Source organism: Agelaius tricolor, unplaced genomic scaffold (genome assembly GCF_023055355.1).
Source record: "Agelaius tricolor isolate 1412-34295 unplaced genomic scaffold, bAgeTri1.0.p SCAF_16, whole genome shotgun sequence".
Lineage (NCBI taxonomy): Eukaryota > Metazoa > Chordata > Aves > Passeriformes > Icteridae > Agelaius > Agelaius tricolor.
The window spans coordinates 18,890,686-18,916,045 of NW_027269276.1; the positions used below are offsets into that span (position 1 = coordinate 18,890,686).

The following is a 25,360-nucleotide window of genomic DNA, read 5'->3' on the forward strand; positions in this document are numbered from 1 at the left end:
ATCTCATTTGCTTCTCCTTTGTTGTGCTCATGTGGAATGTGTTTGGAGATTGTTTACCCACAGGTGATTGTTCCATTGGATTCTGCTGTGAGTTGTTTTCACTCTTTGGCCAATTGAGGCCAAGCTGTGTCAGGACTCTGGCAAGAGTCAGGAGTTTTCATTATTATCCTTTTAGCATTGTATAAGTATCCTTTCTGTATTCTTTAGTATAGTTTAGAATAGTATTCTATAATATAATATAGTATAATGAAGTAATAAATTAGCATTCTGTAAGTATCCTTTCTGTATTCTTTAGTATAGTTTAGAATAGTATTCTATAATATAATATAGTATAATGAAGTAATAAATTAGCCTTCTGAGAACATAAGAGTCAGATTCATCCTTCCTGCCTTTGTAGAGACATTTCCTAGCAAATACAATAGGTCTGGGAGGAAAGGTTTGAAAAAAGGGTTCAAGAAAGCTGGTACAGCTCAACTGGGAAGGAATATATTGTTGCATTAATATATATTAGCACAGCAGGCTAAAGAAGTCAAAAAGCCAGACCTACTTTCTAACACAGAACACAGAATAGCTCTCGGCCTCAATCAGATTAAATGCAATAATTTAATCAGGCAGGCCAGAAATCAATCTGAGGGATAACTGGTTAAAGGCATCCAACTGCTGCCAAATCTTTTTTGTGATGCACGAGGAACAAGGCAGAGAATCCACTGAGATGTGGAAGGAGCCTCAAAGAGGTGAATGCAGAGGAGAGGATCCTTTTGCACCTGGAACCAGCCATCCTCACTCCTCAGGATTCAGCCCAAGCACCCTCCCCACCTGTGACCGGGGGAAAGCAGCCCAGGAAGGGCACAGGCAGAGCACTCACAAGCTGGTGGAGCAGGAGCTGAGGCTCAGTGATGTGTGCCAGGGGTGCCAGTGGCTTGGCACACACGAACATCAGGTTGGAGAAGAGCCGCAGGAAGCGGAGCTGCACCCGCAGCCCACACGGGAAGGTCACCGTTCTGCTCGGCAGCTCTGCAAGGGAAATTCCAGCACCATCAGCTCCTCTGGGGGTTCTCTCAACACCTCCCTGCACAGCAGCATCCCTGAGGGCCACAGGCACCCCCAGCTCCTCCTGCCCACGCCCTGCATGGCTCACCTTGGCCGTGGCCCCAGCGCTCGGCAGCTGCTCCCGAGGGACAGATGGGGTCTGTCAGGGACCTGGCTTCCTTCAGGGTGTGCTTGATCTCCATCACCTGCTTCCCAGTGACCAGGGGATCACGGCCAAGGTCTGGGGGAAACAGTGGGAAGGGAGCACAAGGATCACTCCAGGCTCCTTATTGATCTCCTTGCTGCTCAAAGGCTACTGAAAGCTCCCAAGGGGCACAGCCTGTGATTTGGAGTTTAGGGAAGAACTGTGGGTGGGATGGGATGGGATGAGGTGATGTGAAGCCACTCTTTTCTCATACCTGCCACTGAAGAGAGTGGTTTCCAGCTTCTCTTACCTTCTAACACATCCTCCAGCATGTGTGTAACCTTCTTCTCTTGCAGAATGTGTTTCTTCAGGTATTTCATGAAGATCCCAGAGCTGAACTCCCCATCCTGCAATTCAAACGCTTCTGCATCTTCACTCCTGCAAGAGTAAGGGTGTTTCTTCAGTCCTTGCAGTTCTGCATTGGGCATGAAGTCCAAGGTCAGTCTGGGGTGGCCAACTCCATCCAGACTCTATTGGCTGGGTCAGAGTGAGCTTCTCAAGGAATAACACAAAGTGCTTTGGTTGTGCCCTAGAGAGGATGGGCAGGCCACAGGACAGGAAAAAGCAGTGGAAGGCAATGGGATAGGACAGCACAGTCTCCTCTGCCAGCCCAGGTGGGTGGCAAAGGTGAAAAGCCAGAGGAACTGGCACTGGACCAGTAAATAACACCCAGCATCTCAGGAGGCTTTGGGTGAGCTGCTCATGGGACATCCACCTGGAGAACCAGGCTGAAGGGTAGGTGACAGGAGCTGATGTCACCTTCACACACAACTTTCAACTGAAGCAGAGGCTGATGGCAGCAGGAAGGACAGAAGTGCCTGGACAGCACACCCAGCAGAGGCAGGGTGAGAGCCAGAGGGAACATGAAATCCTCTCCAGCCTCTGTGCAGGAAAGGCTGGGAGGAGTCAGGGCTGTGCCAGGGTCTGCTCCTGAGGTGTGAGGCTGTGGGAATGCTGCAGTCACTCACGTGGAATAGCCATAGACAGTGTTCCCCCAGGGCTCCAGGGGCTGCACCTGGGACAAGGCACGTCCTGGGTTGTACCTGGAGAGGAGGCAAAGGCACAGGTCAGTGTAGAGGACATCTGTCAGCTGGAGGGGACAAATCCCACACACTCCTCATGTCCATCTCTTAGAGGTGGCAGTAGGAGCAACTCTCATCTCAGACATAACCAGAGAGACTAAAGCTGGGAATCCCACCAAGAACCCAAACCCCAGGGAAAGGTGTGGTGTGTCCAGCTGTGACTTACCTGCACTGGTGAGCTGCTCCCTGCCCTCAGCCTGAAGCTGTGGTACCACCTGGAGCTGTGGGTGCACGTTGGAACCTCCTGCAGAGGCTGGGTTTTAACAACTCCAGGCAGCACCACAGTGCAGAGAACACACAGGTTCACCATGGCCCCGTGCACAGCTGTCCCATTTGGCACTCACATGCTCTGAAAAAACCCCTTCACCCAGGAGTTCTCTCCTGGGAAGCTGAGGAGCCTCAGAGAAAAGGAAAACAATCCTTATCTCATTTCCTTCTCCTGTGTTTGCTCATGTGGAATGTGTTTGGAGATTGTTTACCCACAGGTGATTGTTCCATTGGATTCTGCTGTGAGTTGTTTTCACTCTTTGGCCAATTGAGGCCAAGCTGTGTCAGGGCTCTGGAAAGAGTCAGGAGTTTTCATTTTATCTTTTTAGCATTCTGTAAGTATCCTTTCTGTATTCTTTAGTATAGTTTAGTATTCTTTAATATAATATAGTACAATAAAGTAATAAATGAGCCTTCTGAGAACATGGAGTCAGATGCATCATTCCTGCCTTCACTGGGGCACCCTGCAAACACAATAGTTCCTCAAGAAGTGAGAGGTGCCCAGCACCATGGTTACAGCTCAATTGTCTTTGCACCCCACAGGGCTCTTCCAGACCATGCCCACACCTTTGCCTTAGGGAACCAAAGCAGGCTATGGGTGATACACCCCCAGATCTCCCTGAGATGGGATCAGGACACACACACACAAGAGAATCAAAGCCCAAATTGGTCCCGGCACCTTGGTCTAGACACAGAGCCCCTATTATTCCCAAAATCAGGTAGATCCATGGTGACAGGACCTGATTTCCAACAAAACAGATATCTTGGTTGCACTGAATGGTTAAACTGACTGCAGCCAGACTGACAGCATGGGGACAGACTGCCTCCAGTTCACCCCAGTGACTCGGAGCTGTTCCCAGTCACATGGTGACAAGAACCAGGCACAGAGGCAGAGTTAGTCCATGTAATTCAATTCCAGCACAGTTTCCTGGGGCTGGAGCTGGCACACTAAGGACAGCAGAAAGGACAGGGCTATTGCCAGCAGCCAGCATGTCACCTACTGCTGGTGGCACAGTCTGGAGATGTTCAATGGCAGAATTCAACTGGCTTGTGTAAGTTGTCCTAAAGATGATCAGAAGAGAAAATGTGAGAAAGGAGACATGTTTCTAAATCTGAATATTGAGATTTATCTGCTCTTCAATCGCTCTTAATTTAAGGCAGAAATCTTTGGTTCCAGATCCTAGGATAAATCAGGGAATTCCTGGAAAAGGCAATCACATCCACCCAGAATCAGTACATCAATGTATGAGGCTACACACAGGCTCTGTGCTCTGATTCCTCCCCTGCTAAGGCTGAGCATCTGCTCCCACTTGGCAAAGGGAGATGTGTTTCTCAGCACCCTGGCATTTCTGATGCCAACACATGGGGGGAGCAGAAGCTCTGGGTGAGCTCCCTCTCAGCACAGCCACAGCTTCATGCAGGAGCTGCTGACAGACCTGCAGCATCAGCCTGACCAGGAGGGTGCTGGGAAAGGAGGTCTTGGGAGCCTTGTTTTACACAGTGGTGTAAATACACACAGCTATGAAATCCAGATGCTTTCCTGAGCTGAAATGGTGACTTCTTGAGCTCAGGACAGAGCTCCTGCCCCCACATATCAGGGATAACAGCACTGCATGAAGTGCTGTGCTTGCTTGGTGTGAACTTCAGGGAAGGAGGGAAAAAACCAGCTGCACAAATTTGCCTAAATATAACAGCAGTGCTCACTCTGCATCCTCTGAGCACCACTGAGACTCCATTGAGCAAAGGAACCAATGGCAGTGCCAGGGGAGGAGACAGCAGCTCAAAGGGAGACAGACAGCATCTCAAAAGCTGCTTTACAGACTGCTAACACTTGCACTGGTGTCCCTGTGCAGCCCCCACAGTGCCTCCCATCACACAGATGGCACAGCAGCAGCCCAGAGCTGCTCCAGTCCAGCTCCAGCAGAGGATCCATGAGAGCCAGGAGCTCCTGCTTTGCTGCAGGCCAGCCCCTGCCTCTGAGCACACTGGGGAGGGCAGCCAGGTGTGCCAGGGAAGCACCAGAGCCTGCTCTCAGCAGCCAGCAGGCAGGGAGAAAGGGGATGCTCCACTCTGGGGACTTCAGGGCAGCATCAAGGGACATCAAGCTCCTGCTCCTACCCCAGAGCTGTGGGACAAGTCCCAGCACAGCCAGCTTTAAGCTATTCAAAGCAAGCAGCCCCATCATTGCAGCTAAAAGGCATCCAAAATTTATCATCTCTCAGGGGCTGGCAGCTCTCTCAGGGTACCAAAAGCTCTGTTGTCTTTCCCATTTTTAATGCAGGAACCACAGCAGGAAGAGAGAGATATTTTGCTCTCCAGGTCCTCTCTGACCTGTAAATCTGCCTCAGGAGCCTGAAATAAATGAACTAATGACAGCTTCTACTGCAACAGTCCACCCACCTCTGCTGAAATTGGACAAGTAGTAATTTCCTGCAGCAGGATAGAAGTCTGCAGGCCAAGGGAGGATGATGGGTTTTCCACAGAAAGTGGGAAAATGCTGATCCCTGACCTCAGCAGCAGCAGCTTCACAACACGACCACTTCAGAAGGATTTAAGCCCAGCAAAAAACAAGTAGCAGGGCTTAAAATATTTTCCCTGTCACGTTGCACTCTTCTCACAGATGTTAACAAGAATGCAGCCAGGAGAAGAAAGGTGAACTGAACACTCCCAGCCTGAGCACGTGGGAAATATGGACCAGGAAAGCACACAATCAGTGAGATCAGGTTAGGCTGAAACACAAAATAAAAACCCTGGGCTGAGTTTCAGCCAACAATTTATGCCAGGCAGAGCCATCCCTCCACAGGCTCAAGGCAACCTTGAGTATCTGCCAGGCTTCTTCACCTCAAAAAACCAAGGGAGGGTCTCCAGCCCCTTCCTTCCAGCAGATCTCAGACAAGGTCTGATGCTCTCTGCACTAAGACATGACTGACACATCCCCAGGACATCCTGCAGGACCTGACAACGTGGCTGATTTTATGTCATAGATCAATAACCCCTGGCAGAGGCTCAGCAGCACCATGGGGGCTGTCAAAACCCACAGCTGAGGATGGCTCCCCTGCCCCAGCCCTCAGAACACCCAGCCCAGGTGAGCAAGGGGGAAGAGGCCCCTACCACTTCCTGCAGGTGTCCAGCAGGATGATGTTCAGGGCTGTCTGCTGCTGCTGCATCTTCTGGAGGATCCTCTGCACGCTGATGCAGTTCTCAGGGGCGTAGGGCTGTGGAGCATCCACAGGGACCATGTAGTTCCTCCCCAGATGTTCATAGCCATGCCCAGCATAGTAGAATATAGCTGGAACAGGGAGAGGAGAGGGTGAGTCAGGATGCCAGCCTGCAGGTCTGGAACCAGCTCCCCATGGCCACGTCCCACCCCCTGTCCTGGAAGGGCACTGGTGCAGGGCAGACCTAGACCAGTATGGAACTGGAGCTACCTTGACCCCACAATTTCAACTTTTTCCCAATTATTCCCTTCATTAGTGTGGAAGCAGCCCCAAGAGGCTCTCCTGTGCTTGTGGATTCCTGCACCATTTGTCTCCTGAGGACCTTGGATTTACACACTTCCAAACCCTCTGTGCTGCAACAGCCAGGCTCAGCACCTGCCAGGCTGAATTTCACCCTTGTACCATCTTTGGGTTTGTCCTCAGATCTCTGAAGGAATAAGGCAACAGAAAAGGATTTTACCAGGATGGAAAATACATTAACAGCCATTTAAATGAGAAGCTCCTCAGTTTCCTAGTTTTGGAGAAGAGACTAACAACTGATAGGAAACATTCTCCATTTCAAAGGTCTGCCTGTATTCACACACCTATAAACTGATGAAAAATTAGACACAGAGAGAGATGAGTTCTTCAGATGTCCAGAACATGAGGATTGTGTGCTTCAACAACCTCAAACCAAGCACCAGCCTGTCAGGCAGGGGAGGAGTCAGACTCACGCAGATGCTGGTGGGAAGCCTAAAACCCAACAAGAATTTTGGGGTTTATTCTTAGGCACAATGAAACTTAGTAATGGTTTCTGCCTTCCCAGAGATGGGCTATCCAGGTGGGAAGCCAGCACTGGGGAACTTGGCATGGCCTAAGCTGGGGCTCCTCTCCAGCCCAGTGCTCAGTGCAGGGCTGGCACAGGGATCCCCAGGCTGCAGCTTCTCAAAAGGGGCAGTGCCTGGTTACCCCTGCCCTGGACCAATGCCACTGCCTGGGGGATGCTGCTGGTGAAACCTGGGGAATTGAAATGGGTTGAAAATAGCTCTATGAGGTGACACAGGGAGTTGTGTCACTACAACTGGGGGACAGCGAAGAGCGAGAGGTCAGAAATGGGAAAAAGCAGCTGAGAGGCAACAGAAGGAGAAATTCTTCACTCAGATTCACTGCCAAAGCCCACACTTCAGTGAGTAACCTCTCCTCTGTTTTCCTTCCACTGCTCCTGCCCCTGCACTTGGCAGGACGCTCACTTTTGTGTGATTCTGCAAGGATGCAGGGACAGGGGCAGGAGCTGAAGGGCTGAAAGCATGACCTCATTGTGTGCAGAATGGAAAACATGACCTCATAGTCAAAAAGACCTTGAGTCACCCTTGGTTTCTACTCTCAGGGGACAATGGAAAGTTTCTCAAATGGCCATTTTCACAGGTGCCCATGAGATTTGGGTTTCTCTTCAGGTGGATCAGCAGCCAGAGGCAGCAGGCTCTGATTTGCAGAAACTTTAAACTTCTGTAACTTGTGAATCAAAGCCACAGAAACCTCCCCTGAGACTAGAAAAGAGTATAAAACAGGAAGCCTTCTAGAAAAATTAGATTTTTCTAGAAGGCTTCCTGTTTTATGGCTCAAGGGGCCTCAAGCTTGGGCCCCTTGAGCCATTGAGCACTGGTGGCTTTCGTCCTTCTGCCTGTACATGCAAGGGAAGTGATGACATCTGTCACCAGGCAGCATCACTGAGGCTTGGAAAAAATGAAATGTAACAGGAAAGCCCACAAAGAATGATTCACTCCTTAAACCTTCTAACTTTTGAGGTCTTGTTGAGTACCTGAATGCACCACCAAGTGCTCCCCATGCTATATAAACCACAAAGACTCATGTTCAAATCAAAAAAGGTGAGTTTCACATCACTTGAGCAACTTCTCCAACTTCTCCTGGACTGAATCTCTCCTCCTGAACAGGAAAGTCAACAATTTGCCCAGAGAAGGAAAGGGATGTTTTATTCTGAGTTCTTTCCACATTGTATGAGTCAGAACTGCTTGTCACAGAAAAAACTTCTGAGTACTAAATTAAAAAGGGGAAGCTCCAAGCACTGTTTATAATGCAGGAAACGTCAGCATGAGGCTGAATAAAGGGAATTTTCTGCTCGCGTTGCATTTCCAACATAATTTTTTTTTTATTTGGGACTTTTTAGGATGCTCAAAATAACATCCACGGGGATTCCTCACTTGCCTGAGGGTGGAATAATTAGATCACTTACAGGATGTTTCAGGGGCTTTCAGAAATCCTATACAGCTTTTTTAAGATGAGATCTGGAGGAAAAGCAGCCCAATAATCCACCACCTCCATACAATGAATTAGACAAACCTTTGGATCATAGGATCACTAGGGTTGAAAAAGACCCCCAAGATCATCAAGTCCAACCTTGGACTAAACCTTACCATCCCACTGAACCATACCATGCAGTGCCACATTCACTTGTTTTTTGAACACTTCAGGATCTAGGCCTGGAAGCTGGGCTGGGATGTTCTGGAGATGTGGAAGGAAATCTCACAAAAGCCTACAGTTCCTGGAGGGAGAGTTACAGAGAGCAAAAAGCCCAACTGCCACCATCAGCATAGACCATACAACTAGAAACAATGAGCACCAACCCATGGGGGTTCATGCTCAGCAGTCAGCCCTCTCCTCCCTCTGTCTGTGCTCTCCTGACTCAGCTCTGGTGGCTGCTACACAGGAGGTGGCACCTCCAGGTTCCTGAAGAAGAACACTGGGATGCCACAGGAGTGTGTCCAACACACACATGGATGTACAGGATTGTCACAGGCACCTCTGGGGTCTCTAGCAGGCTGCCTGAGCTGCTCCTGGAGCTGCTGTCCCACCACAACTGGGGCACTCAGTAGGGAGCCTGACCCAATGTCCCACCAATCATTCAGGATTCCAGAGAATGTGGCAAGAATCCTGAACCCAATCACTGCTGGATCCAGCCCACACTGGGGCTCACTGCCTTCAAAGAACAGCACACCACTCAGCCTGGAGAGCTAAAACCTCTCCTAAACAGGCCTTAAGAAAACCTCAGCCTAAGCAGGCATTGCCTCACTAACACTCAACTCAGCTGTTGATGTTTTTCCTGACAGCACACAAAATCAATTTTGCCAGGAAGGATCAGAGGCCACGAATGCAGAGAAGCTCTAAAAGTTTAAATAAAGCATGACAATATGAAAGGTTTGCTGTTTCCAAGCCTTTTTTTCTCTCCAATGCTTAGGAAGGGCCATGGATAAAATGCCTTTTGGTCCTCATGTGCCATGGATAGAGGGTAAGAATGGCAGCTGGGATGACTCTGGCCTGGGAGAGGTAAAGCCTGGGATACAAGGAGATTTCAGAGAGCAACAAGAAAAGGAAGCTGCAAGTGAAGTCATGGCAATATGCTGTCACAGGTGATGTGCCAGAGTGCCAGGACTGCACGTGGCCCTTCCCACCAGCTCAGCTCCCCAGATGAGTCAGTGCTTCCCAGAACAAGGTGGTTGTGCAGCATTTACCTCGTGGCCAGGTCCCCATCCACTGCACAACCTCCAACCCTCCTGCTGAATGCCAGCCTGGCTTCAGCCCACGCTGACTTTCACTGTCTGGGTGCCACTCAGCTGGCATGTAAAGCCTCACACTGAGGTTTGGAAACAAAACACAACCACCTGCAAGATGTTTCCAGGGTATCTGTCATGCTGTGAGAATCTCAGAGACCCCAAAAATGCTATTTTCACCACCAAATCTGAACACCTGCTTTAAGATCCACAAGATCTGCTGGTTGGGTTTGTGGTTGAGGAACACTTCCTTACTGAGCACAGTGCACAATTAAGCACAAAGCCAAGCCCAGCCTCAAAGCCACCTGCAGCTCGAAATGCTCTTCTGCAAAAGGGTTGTCAGGGGCCCAAATTAGACCTTCAGGAAAGAGAAACAAGGAAATCATGACCAGATGCAGCAGTCAGGGCCCAAAAGGAGCTCCCCTCCTCACACATGAGTAGGGAGGGGGGGCAATCAGTCTCCTCAATTATTTTATTCAAGGAAAGACCATAAACCCCCTTTCCCATTCACTATTGGAAGCACTGGCTCCCCAAAAACTCAGTGTGAGCCCATGCTGCTGGGATTGGAGGTGAGCCACATGTTGGAGAAACACCTGCCAAAACTCAACTACGCTTAATCCAAGGGCTCCTGCCAAACCTGCTGTCCTTTGAGATAGCAACATTCAATTTCTTCTCTTTTAATTCAATAGCTGTTCAGAAAATTCCCTAATCCCTCCTCAGCACAGGCAGGGGGCTGAGCTGCCTTGGCCTTACCATAGACTCCCTTCCCCAGGAGCTGCAGGAACTGAGTGACTGCTGTTGCCATCTCAGCCTTGTTCAGATCCAGCAGGGACACAACCTGGAAGCCCAGATGCTCCAGAAGATGCCTCAGCTCAAACACATCCCTCACAGGAGCCATGAGGTTGGGGTGATGCTGGTAACGGTTGTTGCCCACTAAAAGTGCTATTTTGCCTGTAGCTGAAACAAACACCAAGTGAAAAAGCTGTAAATGCTCAGCAGGAGACAAGATCTGACCTCCTCCTCTTGGAGTGAGGATGTGGACAATCTAAGCAAAGATAGACTCGAGGCTGCTGCAAGCCAGGAGCACTCTCCAGAAAGCCCTCAGCTTTCTGAACACTTTGACAAAATACACAATCATCATGACATAAAGGCTTGGAAAGTTTTCAGTTGACAACCAAAATCCCAGGAGTGCAGAGGTTCTGCTCTACCTGCCCTACCATGAGCCAGGCTGAGGGGTCCTTTCCCTCACAGGGCTGAAGGAGAGAAACCCATGGCTCCTGCTTTGATTTTATCTCCACCTCCCACTGTAAAAAAATGGGATTTATGTTGCTCAGTGGTGGTGGGAGGGAGGGACTTTGCCCTGCTCTGAGGAGGTATTTCAAATAGGGATAAGTTGTCATTTAAACAACACTTTTTAAAATCATTTGGCAGGCACAGAGCTTAAGACTCAGTTACCCATTAGGAATAATCTTACTCCACTTGCTGAAAAAGATCAGGGTTTGGCAGGGGTTGGGATTAATTTTATGCTGTACAGCTGTAATCCAAAAGTGCAGAGCCTGTGGCAATGTGTTCATAAAGGCTTGCAGCAGTCTCTGCAGAAAAATCACTCTCATTCCATGTCCTTCCATCCACTCTGGAGCCTGGCTTTTAATGAAGGGAATAATTGCTCAGGAAGAAAAGATAAAAGTACTCACCAAAAAACTTTCCAGAGCCACACGGACCTGGGAAAGAAAAAGGGAAATTATAAGCCTGGATTCAGTAAGCCTGGGCCCAGCACCCAGTGCAGGTCTGAATTCTGCTCCAACAGCCCTGACCATGCACAGCTGGACAAACACACAGAGGCCCTGCACAAGCAACACTCCTCAGGCAACTCTTCAGAGCCTGACTGCTAACCTTAAAGACACTGCTCTGATGCTAGGAGGATTTCTGAAATCCAGCCTGATTTATGACATCCTGAGCAGCTGGGAAGCAAAGCCTGGAGAGGTGGCAGACCAGGAAAGGAGGGTCAACATGGAAAGGCTCATACCTGATGTGACTCACCTGCTACCTCACTGCAGCAAAAGCAAAGGAAACAAAATGACTCAAGGTCAATACAAGCTCCAAAACCAGAGTTTCTCTCCATAAATGTGCAGTGCAGAGGAAGTTGCCCTGTTTGCTTTTGATTGCAACAATATTCACAGTTTTTCATCTCCCTGCTCTGCCTTTCCCTGTTGTTTTAGCAGTTCTGGCTCACCAAAGCCACTCACTTTGGTCCACAAGCTCTCCTGCCTGAGCACTTCCAGTCTTTTAAAATCATAATTACCTTAACAGCTCCAGCTTTTCCTATTTCAATCAGAAATAAATTTAAAAATCCAGCTCAGAAGAAAATTCTGGAACCCTACATGCTTTAAAAGAATAAATTAATGATAAATTGCATAAATCTCATGGGTCTTGAAGACCTCTGGCTCCTGAATCAGTGCTGCTGATACACAAGAGATGTCTGAAAAACTGCAGAACAAAACCACTCATTCTTTTCTACCTCCTACAGAGGCACTTGTTGCATGTGAAAGCTCCCCAGCAGTGATACATTGAACCCAACCCACTCTGGTGTCCTTTTCTCACTGTCTGTGCGCCCAGGATGTGTTTTGCCAGCTGTGAGGAGGCAGGCAGAGTGCTCTCTGGCTCCACAAGATCAATTTGCACTATGGAGAATTTTAAAGCCAGCATAAAAGGCAGGATAAGAAGCTTATGGCATAGAAAAATCTCTAGGTGGAGTAAAGAGCTAGCAAAGTCAGCCTGAGCTATTCCTGCCTCACATAAGGTAAAGGCCGAGGGCCAAAGCAGCCAAAGGTGGAGCATGCCCAAGGCTCTGGGAACACATCCTCTCCCTGGGATCCATCACTCACACAGCATCAGCCCTGAGCTGGCTGCTCAAGGGGCCTGAACCTTCCCAAATAAACACCATCCTCTCCAACTCCATATCCAAACACATCCCTTCGTGTCAGTGAAACTGGAAATGAGGATGGTCACAGGAGCCTGCTGAGATTGGGCCTGGAACTGTGAAAGCAGCACCTTGGCTTGGTGTTCTTGGCAGTTCTGAGAGCACTGAGCTTGCCCTAACACAGCAGGTGTCTGACCCACAGCAGGGCCCAGCAGCATCCCATGTGCCAGACAGTGCATCACTGCATTTAGGGGCTTCTCCAGCCACTGCTCCCTTTGCTCCCTCAGTGTCAAGGAATCTTGTTTATCATGGTCCTCATTCACCAGCTCAGCACCTCCAGAGAGCACCAAATTCCTGTGTTCCCTCTAGTTCCATCCCACAGCAGGTGACACACAGCAGAGGGACATGGGCTGCTCTGCTCACCGATGTGAACGTCCACGGCGCTGCTCCAATGCTCTCCGTGACTGTTGGAGGCACAGCACAGGTACGTGCCAGAGTCACTGAGCCTCGTGTGGGTGATCTAGGCAGACCAAAAGTTAAACCACATTATTTATGGTGAAAGTCTGAAGATCCATGCCAGGATGTGCCAAAGGCACTCGTGTTCATGGAATAAAAAGTATTTCTCCTGCTGTTTGCAGAGACTACCTCACAAAGAATCAGGACAGGGACAAGAACCAGAGCAGTACCAGCTGGTGAGGACTCTGGTTTTCCAGCCCAGGATCCTGCTCAGAGAGGGACTAAAGCCACCACTGAGTCAGGGTGGCCATAGTTCTGTCTATTCAAGCCCTGAACACCTCTAAGCACATTGCTGCCTTTCTGGCTCCAGCACAGCACCATCCACCTCTGAAAGCCACCTCTTCTTAGTGCCCAGACTGAACTTTCCCATCAGAATTGCAATCTAAGGCCACCCTCTAAGACCATCTGTAATACCATCAACCACTACTGAGAAGAGACTGGATGTCTTGTCCTTGTGCCTTTCACATGATGCCCTGGGAGGAAATTTCCTTTCCTGATTCAATAACACAGCATTGATTTACACTCAGCCAGAGACACAAAATAAAGCCAGCCCCTCTGCTGCCTCCCTGACTCTCTTCTGCCAGGACCAACCACATTTCCTTCTAGGTCCCCAGCAGGCAGACAGCATTCCCACATCTCCATCAATTCACACACAGAGATCTCGTAGCTGTTCTCATGTCTCTGCATAAAAGGGCAAAAGAGATGTGCTGAGAGCCTTTGACAGATCTATGGATTGGTTACCTCTTAGAGGAATATCCACAACTTTGAAAGAAATGTACAAAACATATTCTCCCTTCACACAGAGCCATCCAGCCAGCTGCCAAAGCAGCAGGGTGATATGTGGAGGGCTTTCTCACAACCCTGCAATCAGCTTCTCCCACTACCCACCTCAGCACCCAGAGCTCCTGTACTGTCCCCAGAAAACCTTACCTGGAGCTTTTTTCTCTTCTGCTGCTCCAGGAGGTTCCCATTGCGGTACCACTGGTAGCTGGGGGCTGGGACCCCCATGGCAGCACACTGCAGCTGCAGGGGCTGCCCCACCTCCACCCGCTGCTCCTGGGGGTTCAGGACAATCACTGGCTCTCCTTGCCACAGCCGAGGGGGCAGACCTGCAAGGCAGCAAGACACAATTGGTCCTCCCTCCACAGGGACAGCAAACAACGCCATCTTTGACCATCCCTACTGCACCCTTCTCCTTGGGGAGCAGGGAACCCTTGGGAGCAATGCCTGTGACAGTAAATGCCACACCAAAGCCCTGCCTCTGCCTTCCCAAACCTGATCCTCGCCCTTTCCTGACAAAGGTGAAGTCAACATTCTAAGGAAAACCACACCCCACTTTTGGTCAACTTTGAAGTAGCCAGATGGGTTCTCCCAGTCCCAAAATAACTCTGGAAATCCATGGCAAGCATGAGGTGCAAGTGCATGTGGACAGGGCTTGGAGCAACCTGGTCTAGTGAAAGGTGTCCCTACCCATGGAAAGGGGTGGAACAAGATGAGCTTGAAGGTCCCTTCCAACCCAAACCATTCTGTGATTCCATAATACATCAAGAAGGTAAAAGACAGGCTTGTACCTCTGGCAACACACTGATGGACCTCTACCTTCACCCAGTCGGAGAAGACAGCATTTCTGTGGAGGTCATTGACTCTGCAGGTGTAGAGTTGGGTCTGTTCTGCAATGATGGGCAAGTCTTGGTTGGTTGCTCCAGGAATCAGGCGGCAGTCAGACTAAAGGGAAAACACAGGCAGTGGGCAGCAATTCCCTCCTCGCTGCTGGCAGCAGAAGGCACCAGGAAGCCCCTTGTAGGAGCAACAAAAGTGGAAACCCCTGGATCCTCCCCTCCTTCAGCTCCCCCACTGTGTGCAGGGACTCAGCTGGTGTCATACCCAGGGCCACCCCATCCTTACCTGGTACTGACAGAACCACTGGTACTGCAGCGAGGAACGTCCCTGGGCTCGGCACCGCAGCGTGAAGGAATATCCCACCGGGACAGAGACAGAGACGGGCTGCTCCGTTATGGTAATGGCTGTGGAGAAACAGCAGCTGGAGGCGGGAACAACACTGCAGGCACAGCCCAGCATCTCACTGTCACCCGGTGGCCAGGCATGGTGGGCTTCAAGAGGGACACCCATCCCAGCAGGCGGGGAAGATTGGAGAGAATGGAGAGATGGATGGATGGATGGATGGATGGATGGATGGATGGATGGATGGATGGATGGATGGATGGTGTGTTGGTGGATGGACAAGGGAATGGGTGGATGGAAGTATGGGTGGGTGAATGGATGACATGAGGCTCTTCTGGCTATTCTCGCAAGTGCCCGGGGGCTGGCAGGGTCACTGCCAAGTGGCCACTCACCTTCCTGCATCGCTTCTCCGGCGGCTCCTCCCCGGCCTGGGCGGCCGCCGGCCGGCCCCGCGGCGGTTCCTGTCCCCGGGACGCGGCGGCGGCACCTGCGGCGAGGGACGGCGGCGCTGGGGCGGGTCGGGCCGGGCCGAGGGGCCGCTCACCCGGCGCGGGGGCCCATGGCAGGCTGGGGGCTGCGGCGCCGGGCCGGGGCCCGCACTCGGCTGCCGCCGGCCCCGCGGCCCCGCACTTCCGCGCTCCCGGCCCGCCCCGCGCCCGCCGACACCGGGGGCAGCGCCGCCACGCGCCGGGGCCGCGGCGGCACCGACTGGACCCGACCGGACCGGCACGGACCAGACCGGACCGGCACCGCACGGCACGGCCCGGATTGGCTCCGTACGGACCGGCCCCGCACGGACCAGCTCCGCATGTCTGGCCCGCTCCGACGGGGACGCTGCAGGACGCGCCCCTCGCCACCATGCCGAAGCTGCCCGCAGCTCCAAGCCCACAGTGACCTCTCCCCCTCTCCCCCTCCCCATGGGTGTCCCCACGCCCACCCCACTGGTGACCTCGCCCCCCTCCACACTCCTTACACGCGGCCTCCCCACCGCCACTGCTGACCTCAGCCTCATTCATACGGGTGTCCCTCCCTCCTCCCTACAGCGTGTCCTCGTCCCGACCCCCTCCCTACCACCTCACTCCCCTCATTACAGGTGTACTTGTCCATATCCCACAGATATCCTCACCCCCTCCCCACGGGTGTTTTCTTTCCCATCCCCACTGGTGACCTCACCCAATCCCCACAATCGTCATTGCCGCTTCACCATAGGCGTCCTTGTCCCCATTCTGAATGGTGACATCAACTACTGTCCTCCCCTCCTCCCCGTAGTCCCCCCTCCACTCCTTACAGGTATTCTTGCCCCTCTCCTCACAGACGTCCCCCCCACACTGTCCTCCACCCCCTGATGGGTATACTCGCCCATATCCCCACGGGTGTCCTCACCGTGTCCCCACAGGTGGCCCTGTCCGTCCCCCCATGATCACCCACGCTCTCATCCCCGCAGCCACTGTCGCCCCATGCCCACCGCCCTCACCCCCCAGGCTCCACGGCCGCACTCACGTCTCTCCTGGGGAGCAAGGTTCATGGTGGAGCCAGCACTCCCAGGGGTGGGTGTGTAGAATCCCCTTCCTCCGAGAAGTCCCCGCCAGCTGGGCCGGGCATCACGAACGGCCCAGGGGAAGTGGCGCTGGGCCAGCCCTCCGGAGGTTGCACAAGCCCCTCTGGGAAAGAAGGGAAGCGTGCAGGACTCCACAGCGCTGTGCCGAGACCTGCACTTGCAAGGTTAGGGCCAGGTCAGGCTCATTAAGCCAATACTCATCACCTTTCCAGAGGCATCAGGGCTACGAGGAAATTAGCTGGAAATGGTGGCTAGGGAGGACAGAGAGTGGCCAGGGAGTGACTGATTGTCATTCCCAAAAAACCTTGAAGTGACTGGGAAGGGAGTGTGACACAAAGCTGGGAGGAATGAACTCAGGGCAGTCAAATTTGCAAATTTGCTTCTCCCTGTGTTAATAGTCCTTGGAAGCAGGCTCCCCGGAGACCAGGACTTCAGCATGGGGGGCCCATGGACCAGTTAGAGAGGAAGCTGTGAGAAACTCTCACTCTGCTGCTAAAATTTCTCTATCCTGTAGCTATGGGCTGAGCAAGGAAAAGCGAGGCCATCAGGGATGTCTCTCCCAGGAGGCAGCATACAAGGGCACAAACAGGGGCATCAGGATGGCAGAGAGAAGCAGTTGTGGCCAAGTGCTTGTGGATCCATGCCCTGTGGAACCCAGGGCAAGGCTCAGCTGTGCCATAGGGTCAGAGGGACCAAGCAAGGCTGGAGGATGCATCTCTAAATGCTGCTTTTCTTTTATAACAGGTGGGGAAGAAGGTGGTAGGAAAAAGCCAAACCAAACACAACTGGTGGATCGAGGAAAGACTTTCTCCCTCCATGTCCTTTCCTTTGTACAGAATGGGATAATTACACTGCAAAGACAGGAAAACTATAGGATCTTCCTTTGTGTTCATCCACCCGCTGTCTGAGGTCACACAGACCCTTCTTTTTCCTATTTTCTCCAGGGTCCAGCTAGGCATTTGGAAATATATCTATAAATGATTGAAAATGAAGGTTCTGGCTGAGTATGTGCCAGCAGCTCTGTGGCACATGTATCCTGCAGAGTTATTATCTATGTGACACACGTAGCTAATAAAAATGATCATTAAATTAACCCCAGCACTTTCCCATAGCTAAAGATGACACTTCTGGCTGATGCAGAATCTCTTCAAACAGCTGGAGGTTGCTGTGTTCCCTGTGGACTGTTTCTGCAGGCTTGAGAGAAAGAATCCACCTCCAAATACCTCCTCAGGAAGCCCATTGTGCTCATGCTCTGTCAGAGCCCTTCCCTGGCACCACCTGTTAATATTTGGGGAAGAACCAGAGGTGAGAGCTTGTTGCAGGAGTGCAGGAAGAAGCCTGTCATTTTAGAAAGGGAGGAACTTAAGGGTGCAGGATGGGAAAGGGAAAGATAAATTGTGCAAGAGGAGTGAGAAAACATCTGTGCCTGTGTGAGTCGGTGCTGGATTTGCAGGCAGAGGAAGAAAGCTTTGCTAACGAGCTCTGAAGGCTCGTTTCTGGCTGGCTCAGGCTCCAGCAGCTGAACGCGTTTCCCCCGGAGCCAGGAGCAGAGGGCACTGTCACTCTCTGAGCAGACTGACGGGAGAGCAGATGCTGTGAGAGGAAGCTGTCTCAGCAGACAACAGGCACAGGAACCATTCAGAGCTTGAAAGGGCAGAAAAGGAATAGAAGCCCTGCATGTCAGGGGGAGGATCAAACACCACAGCAGGCTCTTTCTGCGCTCACCATCCAGGCTTCTCTCCACTGACGGGGTGCAGCACCAAACCATGGCATGACCAGGGTGGGAAGGGAGCTCTGGGGGTCTCTGATCCAGCCCCCCACTCTGAGCAGGATGTCAATCAGCTGCTCAGCACCCTGTCCCATCCATAGTCAACTGTCTCACAGAATGGAGAGTGCCTGTCTCTTGGGTCCCCGTGGTACTGCTTGATTCCCTTCACAGGGCAAGTAATTTTCCCAAAATCTAATCAGAACTTTCCTCCTTGCCATTTGCATTTTGGCCTCTCATTCCATCACTCTGCACCTCTGAGTCTGTGCCCTCCTATGAGGTAGTGAAGAAAACAAGGAGATCTCCATTTAGCCTTTCCCTGAAACCTAAACCCCAGTTTCTCTCATCCTCTTCTCCTATGAGCTCCTTCAGTCTTCTTGGTGGCCTTCACTGGACTTGGTCCAGCATATTAGTGTCTTTCCTGTATTTGGGAATCTGAAATCAGGCACAGTTCCAGGCCCAAAGCAGAAACCTACCTGTACTGGACCCCCTTCTTAGCTGGTCTGGGCTCTGTTCTACCAGATCAATATGCCAAGAGATGGGCTCATGGTAAAATAATGTGTAATTCATATGTTGGGACTTCAGGTTTCCTGAAGTTGTGGGACCTGAAAATCCTCTCTCTCTTTCCAGAGAAAGGGATGGGATCAGGAGAATGCCAGCTTGAGTCCTCCCAGCCCAGCATCCTGCCTCCCACATTTGGGCAGCAGTCAGAGCAGAGCAAAGGGTGTGAGATCAGGGCACGCACACACTGAATATTCTTATGCAGCTCAAACATTTCTTGAACTGAAGGTTATATCTTCATAGTGCATAAACCTCAGGAGATTTTCTTTCCACAGATTTGTCCTGTGGATTTTATTAATCCCTGTTGACATTGAACAGCCACAGCCATGTGTGGGAGTAGCCTAAAGCCAAGGGGAGGGAGGAAGCATCTCCCTTTCACTATTTTGCCTCCTGCTAATTTGACTTGTTCTCCTTGTCCCTCTTAGCTGTGTATTTCTCAGTCATGGGCACCTGAGTAGCTTCTTCCAGGCTGAAGAGTCCCAGTCCACACAGTTACCCTTCATGCAGCAGCCAGACTGGACCTTGGCTCATCTTTGCTGCCCTCTCTGAGTTCTGCATTTGGGTTTTTGGCCATCTGCTGTTTTCTGTTTGAGATGGATTATTTCTAAGTGATGTTAGCTCACACAGAGCTCACTGCTGCCTATTGAAAATTAGTATTGTGGTTTCCCCCATGGATCATGTTCTATTTGTTTTATGCAATTTCATCTGCTGTTTCACTGCCAGGTGAAGGTGAGGCCTTCAGTCAGCCCTCTGGGACCACCCTTCTCCATATTTCCTAGCACCACACCCAAATGTCTTAGGAGGTCCATATCCTTTGCATTTGCCAAGATCAAATATCCTCTCTGGTATCACAAATCCTGCAATTTACATGCCTGATAATGTGACCACCTGCCACTGTTGTGTCACCTGTATAGGTGATGCACACACTCTGGGTGTCTGTGCATACCCTGGTGCCAGTCCCTATCCAAAGTCACATTCCAAATCACAGTATTTGCTGAGGAAAAGGAATCAGGAATGTCCTGCACCAATGGATCCATCACCTGCTGCTTGCTGCCACATCTGCTGCCTCTCCTGTCCCAGGAGGATCAGCTCTAATCATGCTGTATTTCCTGGAATGGAGCAATTTGCCATAATTTCTCTGCTGCTCCTGCTGCAATCACTGCTGTGCAGCCATGGGCAGGCAGCTAATCCACAGTGAATCTGCTCCATCCATCATTCCAGTGCTGGAGGGATGCAGAGCCATCAGTGACATGTCTGCAGCACATGATGCAACAACTTGACAGGCAAGAGAAAGGTAGTACAAGAAAATAAGTCCATTTTATTACTTATTATATTTTCATTTGGTATTAAATCACAGCTAGTAATTGTTTGTGACATGTATCCACCTTTTACAACTGTCCTTTGTGCTGTATTTTTTTACAGAGACTGAATAAATACCATCACAGACTTTCTCTTGGGCATTCTGGGATAAAAACCAGGCTGCCAAGTCATGAGATCCTGCTGTGAGGGTGTGACTGCCATGCCCATCCTGAGTGGTGCAGCCAGCCACGGTGGGAGCTTTATGCCTGCAGGGAAGTGGAGGATGTTGGAGCTGATCCTGAGAGATCACAGAATAACCTCAAAGGGACCCACAAGGACCATCAAGTCCAACTTCTGGCCTTGTACAGGACACCCCAAGAACCCCACATTGTGCCTGAGAATGTTGTCCAAAAGCTCCTGGAGCTCTGGCAGCCTTGGGACCATGACCATTCCCTGGAGAGTGTGTTCAGTGCCAAATCATTCTCTGGGGGAAGAACCTTTTCCTGTTATCCAGTGAAAACCTGGCACAACTTCAATGCTGTACCATCAGGTTCTATCAGTGGTCACCAGAGAGATCTTTGAGGTGTGAGAAATCCCCTGTGATGGGGCGTTTATAATAAGGAAAAGTTCACTTCTTCCAGCCATCCTCTGGGGAAGAACCTTTTCCTGATATCCAGTGAAAACCTGACACAACTTCAACGCTGATAGAACCGCCAGGTTCTATCAGTGGTGGTCACCAGAGAGATCTTTGAGGTGTGAGAAATCCTCCGTGGTGAGGCAGTTATTATAAGGAAAAGTTCACTTCTTCCTCAAAAGCTGGACTCGATGGCGAGAGGAGGAGGAGGAGGAGGAGGAGGAGGAGGCCGGGCAGCCGGCCCGGGGAGGCCGGGCAGCGGCCGCCGCGTCACGATTGACAGCGGCATGTGCGGAGGGTCTATAAACGGCGGCCGTGAGTGACAGGGAGGGCAGCGACGGCCGCGGGGCACGGCAGCCGCACTCCGGCCATGAGCTCGACCCGCAGGGCCCTGGCGGGCCTCTACGGGCGGGGAACGAGCCACATCGACGGGGCGGAGGAGGCCGAGAGCGCGGCCTGGGCCTCGCGGCCGGACCGACGGAGTTACCTGCTGGGCATCCGGCCCCAGAACAGGTGAGCGCCGGCCCGGGGGAAGGCGCTGCTGTGGGGGCTGTCCCCGAGCCGGCCGCTGCCCTGGGTGCGGGTGACGGCGGGCGCGGGGCTGGCGGAGGACGGAGCGAGCCGGGCCGGCCGGGGGTGCAGCGGGGAGGCCGGGCTGACCCTCACCCGAGCAGTGAGGCCTCGCAGGGAGCCGGCTGGAAGTGGTGTAGACAACGGGCCTGGCCGTCCCCGGGGAGAAAACCGAGCGATGGCTCGGGCTCTCAGAGGAGCTGCTGTGGCCCAGTCCCTCGCCTCTCCAAAGAGAGCTGGCGGTGTCGAAGCTATTGCCGGGCAGGGCCTGTGGTCATGGCGCATTGCATGTGGCTGAGCGGGTGTGTAAAGTGGTGGTGGAATCATAGAATAGAATCATAGACTGTCCTGTCCACAAGGATCATCGAGACCAGCTCCTGGCTGTGCACAGGACACCCCAAGAATCCCGTGTTGTGCCTGAGCTGGTTGTCCAAACACTCCTGGAGCTCTGGCAGCCTTGGGGCCATGACTGCTGCCCTGTGGAGCCTGTTCTGGTGACCCACCACCTTCTGAGTGAAGAACCCTTTCTGAATATCCAATAATCTAATCTATTTTATCCCCCCTTGTACAGCTTCATGCTGGCCCCTCAGGTCCTGTCTCTGGTCACCAGAGACCAGAGATTGATCGGTGCTGCCTCTCCTCTTCCCCTCATGAGAAAGCTGCAGACCCCAGTGAAGGCTCACTCCAAGCAGTTTTTATGAAATCCTGACAAGCACCAGTGTCTCCAGTTAAACTCAGGGAACAGCACTGACCTTCCTGCCTTCATTGTAGTGAAGTGCCTCGCCAGACAGAGCGAGGGGCCCGCTGGGTGTCTTATCTTATTGTCAAAAAGGCATTTCTGCCCTGTAGATAGGGGCTGAGCAGCAATGAGATCAGCATTCCTGGGTCAGGAATGGCCTCCAGCACAGGGTCTGGGGTAGGAATAAGGCTTTGTTCGCAGGGGGAAGGTATGATAAACATGCTGTCAGCTGAGCCTGACTGAGGTTAGCAAACACAGAATTACAGGGTGATATGCCAGCAGCGCCCAAGGTGTCGGTGATTGTGTGAGGCACTCAAAAAAGCCTTGAAATTGCTTTGAATTCGCTGGGAATGCTCTTCAGTCTATGAGCTCTCCAAATGAGTGTGCCTCTTCCCTGCTGATGGTTTATAAATAATCCATTTCCAGCGTGTCAAGCATTGATGCCTCAAGGAGTCAGGCATTCATAAAAATAAATGCAGGACCAAAAGAGATAAAAAAGTGCTGCTTGGAAGTCAGGTGTTAAAACTGGGGTAATGCCAAAGTGAAGTTGCCTAAATTCAGTTCCTCTGTGAGGGTATCATGTCGTGCTGGGGTGTGAGCTAATCACAGACTGGCTGCACACAGTGACACCTTCAGCACCACCAAATGTCCATACAGGGCCCACAGCCTGTGGCCTCAGATCATACCAGGAACTGGAAATCTCTTAACTGAGCCCAGTGACTCCATTCTGCAGATTAGAAGCAGAGAGAGGTTTTAATAAAGAAGATGTTAAGGTGTTTGGGTTGCCTACAGCTTAACTTTTGTTTTCCTTAACTACTCTCAAATTGCAGCTTTAATCAGTTTAACTGTAAAGGAGAGTTCATCCATCCAGCAAGAAATACCTTCAGTATTCCCAGCTGGAGTCCAAACTTTCCTCTGTTGGGGAAGGCAAGGAGCAATGCAGCACCCATGCAGGCAGTGCTCCTGGTGTCTCCTGGCTGCACCAGCCCTTGAGGCTGTGCCTCATGCATGGTAAATACAGCCCATGGCTGCAGAGCTCTGAGCCCTGAACCTTTTGAGCTTTTCAACCTAATGCTGCACCCCAATTTCCATCTGTGGGAGCCCAGTGCTGGCAAAGGGACTCTGCTGCCCCAGTTAAATAAGCAGCACATTCAATTTCCACAAATTCTCCAATCATTTTTCCAACCACTTATGTACATGATCATCAAAGCCTGTGGCAAGGCAATTTAATTTTGTCTCTTAAATCCACTGTCTGCCCCTTCTGTTGTAAGAAGCAGTGACTAAATAATGGCTAAATGGCAAAATTGACCTTTCCCTGAGTTCATGGCAACTTCTAGGTTCTCTAATGAGTTAGGGAGGAGGCATATAAAAGTCTGGTTCCCTGCAGAGCCCTAAAAGTGCTGAGGACTTGAGCTGGGATTTTTGGAAACTGTTGCCTAAAATGCAGGGCAAGGGCTTGAATGAAGTGTGGCTTTTTATGTTGTAATTAAAAAATGTATCATAACAATTCTGGGAAGCAAATGAGTGGAATGGTGTAGCAAGGAGACTTTCAGAGAGCAATTATGACTTTAATTAAATCCAGGAACATCTGGAAAGCTTACCTGGGAGAACTTGAAAAGCATGATGAGCAACATGCAGAACAGCAGATAACACTGAGCAGCTCTCTAACACAAAATGGATTTGGATTTGCTGGGTTTGAAACTAACAAAGGCAATGACACAAGTGATGCAGACACAGGATTGCTGTGGGAGGCAACTGTAGTGGTTAGGAAACAGAAATGGATTTTCTGATCCAAAGAAAATGTGGGTTTTTTCAGGTTTCTCTGTTTCTGTCTTTATATGTATATATAGAGTATGTTTAACTAAAATATTTGCCTGTTCACCACTTCTTAAAGCAGTAGGAAGTGTAGTAATGTGGTAGAGCTACACAAAGACCTGGAGAGATCTTTAAGAAAAGAAACTGAGGTTGGAAATTCCTGCTTCTGGGGTGACTTATGAATATGCTCTGCCCTGTGGATCCCAGCACAGGAATGGAGCTGTTGGAACGAGTCCAGAGGAGGCAGCAAGATTGTCAGAGGGATGGAGCACCTCTACTATGAGAAAATGCTGGAATTGTTCATCCTGGAGAAGGTTTTGGGTGACCTGATTGTGGCCTTCCAGTACCTGAAGGCAGCCTAAAAGAAGGATGGAGAGAGACTCTTTGCAAGGGCTGGAGTGACAGGACAGGGGGGAATGGCTTCAAACTGACAGAGGGCAGGGCTACTTGGGCTATTAGGATTCAATTCTTCCTGTGAGGGTGGTGAGGCCCTGGCACAGGGTGCCCAGGGGGGCTGTGGCTGCCCCATGCCTGGAGGTGTTTAGGGCCAGGTTGGACAGGGCTTGGAGCAACCTGGGATGGGTCACCTGCCCATGGCAGGTGGTGGAACAAGATGAGCTTTAAGATCCCATCCAACCCAAACCATTCTGTGATTCTATGTTGAGGGCAGTTTGGATATCTTACATGGTCTCCCTAATCCTGTTGGAGGGAAGGGGTATCATGTAAATTGAAGGATATGAATCAGGTAACCAGAACATGATTTTTCTGGGTTTTAACTTGTAGAATTTTCCAGGAAGCCAGAAGAATAGAGGTGTTGAAAATGGCCATAGATAGAACATCATCCTTTTATTAAACAGAGTATTCAGGGTATTTACTCTTTGTGCCCTTGGGAACTACTCTTTTGTAAGGATTTTCCATGTGAGCAAACAGGACAGTGTCTTTCCTTTGCTGGTCTTTTAACATACCTGAGATTGGACAGTGTCAGGAGCAGCTTATGGCCACAGTGACTTGCCCTCTGCTCTGGCTACTGACAGGATTAATTTTTATCTTGGGGTTGTTTTTTTTTTAAGAAACCTGTTATATCTCAAAGCAATTATTTCAAGCAAGTAATTATTTCACGAAGTGAGAGGAGGAGCTGTCAGTCCCGTTCAGGGTCTACCTTAGCTTCATTCATGGGCCACAACCCTCAAGACAGCTTTTTAGATGTCCTTTTTGTAAGAACTAGGAAGCCTGGAGAGTGTATTGTGCAGACAGATGCAGTTTTATATAAAACCTTCATCTGAGTGCTAGGCAAATCTCTGCTGGAAGTGATCTACACCTCTTACCTAATGCAGCTGTCTGCTCCTCAGTCTCATTAGAGACTTGCTTCCTTGCTTGAATGTCTTTCTACTGTCATAGCTACATCATATACAGATATTTATAGAGTGTAGTGGCATTGCCTCTGAGCTTTTCTTGGATAACTCTGCTCAGGGTGGCACTTGAGCTCAGGAGAGGGCCTTGCCACCTGGCTCTTCTGGCTGCAAACCATTCCCAATCTTGTCCCTCTTGCTTTGCACACAATATCAAATGAAGGAAAAGATCTGTTGCTATAATAAAGTGTGCTGAGGAAACTGAGGAGCCCTTGGTTCCTGAAAAGCAGGTTTAGTTCAGTGGCGTTCCCTCTTTGGCAGCTGGG

At 50.8% G+C, this 25,360-nt stretch overlaps 2 protein-coding genes across 2 annotated transcripts in view; one reads left to right on the forward strand and one right to left on the reverse strand.

Moving 5' to 3' along the window:
* Nucleotides 1-16,285, reverse strand: part of LOC139597047 (mucosa-associated lymphoid tissue lymphoma translocation protein 1-like) — a 29,408-nt gene extending 13,123 nt beyond the window's left edge. Inside the window, exons 1-13 of the mRNA XM_071442001.1 lie at nucleotides 16,245-16,285; nucleotides 15,137-15,231; nucleotides 14,688-14,806; nucleotides 14,354-14,507; nucleotides 13,713-13,891; nucleotides 12,690-12,786; nucleotides 11,041-11,067; nucleotides 10,100-10,303; nucleotides 5,695-5,872; nucleotides 2,203-2,277; nucleotides 1,485-1,612; nucleotides 1,139-1,270; nucleotides 866-1,014 (exon numbers count right to left, since the gene is read on the reverse strand). Coding sequence (XP_071298102.1) covers nucleotides 866-1,014; nucleotides 1,139-1,270; nucleotides 1,485-1,612; nucleotides 2,203-2,277; nucleotides 5,695-5,872; nucleotides 10,100-10,303; nucleotides 11,041-11,067; nucleotides 12,690-12,786; nucleotides 13,713-13,891; nucleotides 14,354-14,507; nucleotides 14,688-14,806; nucleotides 15,137-15,146 — 1,452 coding nt within the window. The 5' untranslated portion in view covers nucleotides 15,147-15,231; nucleotides 16,245-16,285. The remainder of the gene's footprint in view (nucleotides 1-865; nucleotides 1,015-1,138; nucleotides 1,271-1,484; nucleotides 1,613-2,202; nucleotides 2,278-5,694; nucleotides 5,873-10,099; nucleotides 10,304-11,040; nucleotides 11,068-12,689; nucleotides 12,787-13,712; nucleotides 13,892-14,353; nucleotides 14,508-14,687; nucleotides 14,807-15,136; nucleotides 15,232-16,244) is intronic.
* Nucleotides 16,286-20,811: 4,526 nt separating this feature from the next.
* Nucleotides 20,812-25,360, forward strand: part of ALPK3 (alpha kinase 3) — a 32,696-nt gene continuing 28,147 nt past the window's right edge. Inside the window, exon 1 of the mRNA XM_071442002.1 lies at nucleotides 20,812-21,074. Within this exon, the coding sequence (XP_071298103.1) occupies nucleotides 20,932-21,074 (143 nt within the window). The 5' untranslated portion in view covers nucleotides 20,812-20,931. The remainder of the gene's footprint in view (nucleotides 21,075-25,360) is intronic.